Raw genomic sequence first — 6,449 nt, forward strand, 5'->3', positions numbered from 1 at the left:
TTTGGCTCAAAATTTTTGAAAGTGTGAGTTATTAGGTTAAGAAGCTATAGATTAAAGTTTCATGGTACTTGAGTACTTATTTTGTGAGATATGAAGAAAATAGCATGCAAGTGTATATAAGCTAGAGTTTAAAGCTACTGTTAGGGTTTTGGTGATATAATAAGATCCGTAAGGAATTTGTAGTTGAATTTTTTTTGTAGTAGTTTTTGAAAGTGCTTCAGTACTTCATGTAAAATTTTAGGTTGTTTGGACGGTCCGATCGTGAGATATGAGCTGTTGAAGTTTAGGTAACATTTTTCATAAGGATATATAAGGTTTTAAGATACTTTATCATACATTTGGGTGTTTTTTTTGGTACTTGGCTTATGTATTGATGTAATTTTCCTAAAAAGGAAAATATTATACATATGAACCTGGTACTTTTATATCTTAGACTTGATTGAGCATTTAGTGGCAGCCAAAAGCCCAACACATTCTTGAGGCAAACTCTCTCTATTCCAATACCACATCTTGGATTTTTTTCAATATATGATGATTGCTTCTTATAGAACTCAACTCTAGAAAAGGAGGTAATGTCACAAACATACATATTTATTCCAATAATTATGTATATGATTAAGTAAAAGTAAGTAAATATAGATTAATTTCATAATATCGTCTAGAGAAGCTTTCTAAAAGCTTTATAAATGTTGCTTTGATTTTATACATGTTCGTAGTTAATTGATAAGCTAGAAACTTTGTCAACAAGTTAGCCACATGACACACGTGTTAATAGCTTGTGAAATAAGCTAATTATGTGGCACACATGTAGATATCTTATAAGTTAAGTCACAAATCTAAGAAAGTCAACATGTGTTGGAAGTCCTATAGAATTATGTCACGTAGCTTTTAATTAAGGAGTATATATAGAGGCAAGTGTGAAGCCTTCTTCACTCTTGTCAATGCCTTTATAATTCTTAGTCTTATTTTAAGGCTTTTTAGTCTTCTTGTCTTTAATAATAGCCATTCTAATTATATATATTACCATCTTTGAGTGATTTCCTAGTCTTTTTTAGTGATACAAGAGTATATTGAGATATTCTTTTTTTAAGATTCATATCCTTGACACTTATTTAAACAATGATTTAAAAGAAGAAGACATCTATATGAAGATTTTAAAAGGTTTAGAAGTTTTGTTTAAATACATAGATAAGGTTTTACGATTATTAAAGACCTTGTATGCATTGAAACAATTTGGATGTAAGAGCAATAAGATTGTAGATGCATCTTTAGTAAATTTTGATTGGAAATACTCAAAGTTAGATCCTTCTTTGAATACAATATATATATATATATATATATATATATATATTTTAAAATATTAATCAATGCACTAATTGTCTATATCAATGACATATTGATATATATCAAGAACTTTGAGATCCTTGTAAATTATAAGAATGAATTGTGGAAATTCTTCAATATGAATGCCCTTAGTGATCCCAAAAATTTATTTTTTGCATTGATTTATTTTGAAAAAAGAAGAGATTATTATTAATTTGAATCCAACTTATCATATTTTTTATAATTCTTGTTATAACATTCTAAAGCCAAAGGAAATCTTTATTTATGATGATATATAGAATGCTATCACTATTGCTAAGAATCCGATATACCATGGTTATACAAAGTATTAGGATACAAAACATCATTTCATCAAGTAATGCATGGAAAGACGACAATTTTAGTCAGAAAAATGTTCTACAAAGTAAATGGCAACAAACATCTTTATAAAACATCTTAGATATAAGTTCATAGCTTACAAAGATATGTTAGATTTTCTTTTATTAGAAAATTATTTCTTACTTTTAAAGGAGAAATGTTGAATAAAATTGTAAACAAAGTACTATAAGTTGGGACTTGTCTTAATATATAATTAGATGCTTAATTTTCCTAAACACACACCTTAATTAAGTTTGTCCATCACAACTTCAACCATCTATAATAAAGATTTAATACCTCCATATCAATTAATGACCTTTTGGATCCTTTAGTATGATTTTTAAAAAAAAAAAATATATATATTATATTTTTTATGATATCATAAAAGGTCTTATTTTGAGTGGCACTTGTATCAGATAAAAGTGACTATTTTTCAATTATGTGAAGATTATTGCTCTGAAGTGTGGTTACCACTTGGTAAGCTAATAGAAGATTTTTGGTTATGGTTGTAGCTTTTTCCACTATAGCTGTAGCAAAAGTTTAGTGAAATGTATGAATTCAAGTTGATGCATATGCCTTAGGTTTAAGTATTGTGTGTTGCTTCTCAAAACTCATTTGTAAAAATCTACACATGCACACATGTGTTGAGGTCTGTGTTTAACTCTCAGTTTCCTTGTGATTTGTCAAGATTTGTAACACTCTGCACAGTGCATTCCCCAAAAATAGTGGGATGGGAAGCATTAACCATGTCTGATAAATATTAAGTCATCAAAAAATAAAATGAAATTTCCTTGAAAACTTCTTCTATTAAACACTAGGGACCTTAAAACCATGTACAATATGTACACCTGTATCTACCTGTATTGTAATTCTCATTTTTAGAATAAGAAATCTCACATCTTCTGCTCAACTCAGTATCTGCTTTCTACACTTCGTGTACAAAAATCTAAAATTGTACTTTGCAGCTTGACACCAATATTACTGTTGGTGGTGCGATTCGTGTTCAAGCCGATGCAGGCTTTATCAACCCTGAGGAAGCCTGGAGCCTTGATAGTCTAGTCCAGCTTTCCATGTGACTATTTAATCAACTCAAGTTCCTCGGAACTTCTTGGAAGCCAGCTCAAATAGGTGTTGATGATAGCTCGATTCTAACTTCACTACGGAAGCCTTCAAAACATTTGAATGAAAAAACCTCATCGACCCAATATGATAAGAAACATGAATGTGCATGTGTTTTGAACCTTTGTCACAAGATTACGCCCCTCCAACGAGCGAGAGAAGGAAATATCTGTAATCCCCGGAAGTGTCACCCGCGATCATATATTCAAGTGTTGTCCCATACATGATTTGAAACTCCTGTTTAATGTAGTACATATCAATCTCAGCTCGTGTTGTAATAATTCGTATTAAGTCCCGATCCTTCGTGCCCAAGCCTTTCATTGATGAATACAGTTCCTGTGAAGAAATCGCGAACCAGTTAGTGTTCCAGATCGTCCGTAAAAGGCTCTCCACAATTATCAAGAATAGAATAAACCCAGAACGTTCTCTTTCTTGCTTTTTGGTTCATTAATGTGTTCGAATCCACCCTCGGGAATATGCAGCAAGAGAGTAGCAGCTTACTTGAGCGAAGTATCGAGCAGGGTAACAAGTGCATTGAACAACAGCCAGAAGTGCGTCTTCAAAATGTCCCGATGTCTCCCTCTTAATAGACTGTGCCACAAAAAGATATTGTCACGTTCTGTGAAAGATTTTACTGACGTATAGAAACACCACATATTTTACACATCTCTTTCGTCACACCCACTTCCCTACATTCTAAAAACTCGTCCAGCCAGTTGTCAGAACAGGGAACATTTACTATGTCAACAAGCAGACAAAATCTTCATCATGAATGGCTGAATGAAGTAGACTCTACAACCAACCTTCTCAAAATCACGGCCATATATCTGTCGATAATATTGCAACGTCATATTCAACTGAGCCGGGCTGCGGGTTGTCAAAATATGAATGAAAGTGTCTTCATCTGTACCCAGTCGAGCTTCACCTGCCTGGTATAAGGCGTGTGCATCCGCTAAGGCAAAGTTGGGGTCCACAGCAAGTGTTTCGGAGCGATTTCCTCTTAAAAGTGCTAACAAGAGCTGCAAATAAAAGTCATATCAAAATCAGTAACTTTTCCACATGGCCGTGCAAGATACCTGTAGAAGAGTAGCAACATGGATTCCAATGTACTTTTGAGTATATGTTTGTACACATTCAAGTAAGTATAATATATTGGTACTGTCATTTAAGAACACTCTGACACTCTAGGCATTATTTTGCATCACGAATACTGCAATGAAAGATCAAGGCTTACACTTTTAACTTGTCTATTTTTTTACACTTGTTCAACTAACCTTTCTATAGTTTCCCGAAGTATCGCCATCAATTTTACGCTCTAACGTGTGGCGGAACATCGCATTATAAGCTTGACTAATTGCATAGTGCTGCGATGGTGTCCGTGTGCAGATAATGCCAACCAAAGCGTGATCTGTAGTACCCAGCCCATTCATTGACTCGTTCACCAATGTTGCATCCCGTTGTGCAGGGGTCATCATCCATAAAAGCACCGCTTTCTGTATCAAAGACATGAAGAATGTTACATGTCCGTGGCAAGCCATGTTCTCGAGAAACAATATTTTGAACAGTATTGACAAGAAGGATTACATTAAACGAGGCTCAGTGCAACGTGCAAAATGATATATATTATAAATGTCTCGAGGGTAAATCCTACACAAACTGTTCTATGATATCAAGAAGAATCTCAACTTATGCCCGAAAACGGACAAGAGAGGATTCGTAAGTACCTCAAGTTTTCCGTGAAGTTCACTTTTCAAGCGTTTATGAATGCTTTCTCCATATTGACGTTGGTATGCATCAGCTATAGCATCACGCTGAGGTTGAGTTCTGTGAGCAAGAATCTGAATAACCCTCTTCTCGTCACAGCCAAACCCTGTCAAAGCACCAAACCCACGACTCTTGAGTTAAACAATGGCAGGGTTACAGCTTCAGACAACAAAAGATCTAAAGCTTAACATCTTCTAACACTCTTCAGAGAAGAATATATGGTTTTTTCCATTCAGCTTCAGAATGTGGCATTTGTATAAACAGCAGAGTTGGTATTTCAATTAATTGTTGTAAAAATTTCGTAATCCTCTACGCGTCTCAACATCGTCACGCGACCACGAGACTTAAGCATTCATGGGATTCCTCTAAAATTAGCTACATAACAAGGATTTAGAAATCAGAGGTTAAGTAATTGAGCAGCTGACATATGACGCACCTCTAAATGCTCGATGAAGAGCATGAACATCGTCCGACATAGAAAGATACGGCGGTACCGTAATCGTAGACATTGTTTCTTTCAACTGTGCTCAGTACTCTTCGAGTAAACTTAAAAATTAATAATCCAAGGAACTACCTGCAAAACAATTGTCAAGTAAACGTTAAATCTCAGGGAATCTGATATCGTGCATGAATGTTTCAAGTTACTTCGAAGTCAGCTCTGAGACAACAAGAAACTAAGATCATCAAGATGACAAGATTTATTTTATTTCATTTAACTTTTATTTTTTTCAGTGGTGCAAAATTTATGTTTAGCCGTTGTAAGAAGAAATTCGAAACTCTAGGACTCAGAATTAAAAAAATTGAGATTTTCCCTTTTAAAACTTGGAAAGCTTAGAAATCGAAGTCAAACCCATGCGGAAGACAATCCGTACTGGAAAAACCCAAAATAACTTGACTATTCACAAAAACCCAACTTTGTAGTTCATGAACAAATTCAATAATACAGCGTTCCAGCACGCTAGACCTGCTAAACCGGATGTCAAACAGTAGCACAGAATACATCCTATCCAAACCAAACAGAAAATTATCCAACAAAACAAATAAATAAATAAACAAAAACTACTGGCGCCTCACATACCCGTTCAGAAATTCACGCCTCTCACAACTCGACGGATCCAAACCGACGAAAAACCTCGCCGTGCGCAAAGACCCACAAACTACAACCAGTCCAAACTATGTAGCAAAGAACACAACAACCTGCAAGAACAACTACAAGACCCAAGCGAGCGTTTCCTCACAAACTGCAGTTCAGCACAAAGGGCTTTCAAGGACAATAAGAACGTCGTCGTGGTCGCCGCCGTCGTGGTGGAAATTGAAGACTGAGAGAATGAGAGACATATGTCTGCAACACCCCCAAGCACAAACACATAGACCGGTATGGAAATTGCGCCAGCAGGTGACCAATCCGCGCGAGTCCCGTAGTGTGCTGGAAGAAGCGGAATCCGTGTGGTGTGGTGGTGGCACAGCGTGAATGGGTCAGTTCGAGGGCGACATTTCGCAGCTTCGAAGGACGGCAACAATTGCGGCCAATTCAAGTCTCCCTCACCCTCGCCCGCCCTCACACGCTACTACGACGCTCCCAAGGTAGCGTCGCGGCGTGCCTCCCCACCCATGGCCACTACACCGCCACTTCGTGGGATCTGACGTCGCGATGGGCTCTCCACGTGGCTGCGGCTCTCGTTGCCACTTTTGATAGGTTCGTGAGACGTGGCGTTGCTTCGCATTGGATATTTGATAAGCCCCCGTCCTCCCTTCACCCCACTTTCCTTGCTGTTGTGTTCATGCCCTTGCATTGTCATCCAAGTTGTAGAGAATGGGTGGTGGCTATGTGGTAGCGTTGATCAGATTATAGTTTGTAACAACTA

The 6,449-nt window shown here is 36.6% G+C and overlaps 1 protein-coding gene across 3 annotated transcripts; it reads right to left on the reverse strand.

The window, feature by feature from the left end:
* Positions 1 to 2,434: 2,434 nt before the first annotated feature.
* On the reverse strand, positions 2,435 to 5,909 carry LOC112290723 (uncharacterized). 3 transcript variants are annotated; one of them, XM_024537347.3, is made up of 7 exons: positions 5,823 to 5,909; positions 5,021 to 5,158; positions 4,545 to 4,690; positions 4,095 to 4,313; positions 3,624 to 3,839; positions 3,322 to 3,411; positions 2,435 to 3,156 (listed from the first exon to the last, which is right to left on the reverse strand). In XM_024537347.3, exons 2-7 carry the CDS (start codon positions 5,091 to 5,093, stop codon positions 2,956 to 2,958), a joined length of 945 nt encoding a protein of 314 aa, XP_024393115.1. In that variant the 5' UTR covers positions 5,094 to 5,158; positions 5,823 to 5,909; the 3' UTR covers positions 2,435 to 2,955. The 3 variants fall into 3 exon arrangements, with proteins under 3 accessions (XP_024393115.1, XP_024393116.1, XP_024393114.1); XM_024537348.3 differs by having other exon boundaries at positions 5,782 to 5,909; XM_024537346.3 differs by having other exon boundaries at positions 5,663 to 5,909.
* Between the last annotated feature and the right edge of the window lie 540 nt (positions 5,910 to 6,449).

Source organism: Physcomitrium patens, chromosome 13 (genome assembly GCF_059467195.1).
Source record: "Physcomitrium patens ecotype Gransden chromosome 13, ASM5946719v1, whole genome shotgun sequence".
Classification (NCBI taxonomy): Eukaryota; Viridiplantae; Streptophyta; class Bryopsida; order Funariales; family Funariaceae; genus Physcomitrium; species Physcomitrium patens.

What these genes read in the sequence shown, in the direction of transcription:
- LOC112290723 (XM_024537347.3), bottom strand. Translation starts at nt 5,093, where the DNA reads ATGTCTACGATTACGGTACCGCCGTATCTTTCTATGTCGGACGATGTT. An exon ending in AACTTCACGGAAAACTTGAG is followed by an intron (nt 4,314 to 4,544) that starts GTACTTACGAAT and finishes TCTTTGATACAG; the next exon opens with AAAGCGGTGCTTTTATGGAT. An exon ending in CTGCTCGATACTTCGCTCAA is followed by an intron (nt 3,157 to 3,321) that starts GTAAGCTGCTAC and finishes ATTTCTTCACAG; the next exon opens with GAACTGTATTCATCAATGAA.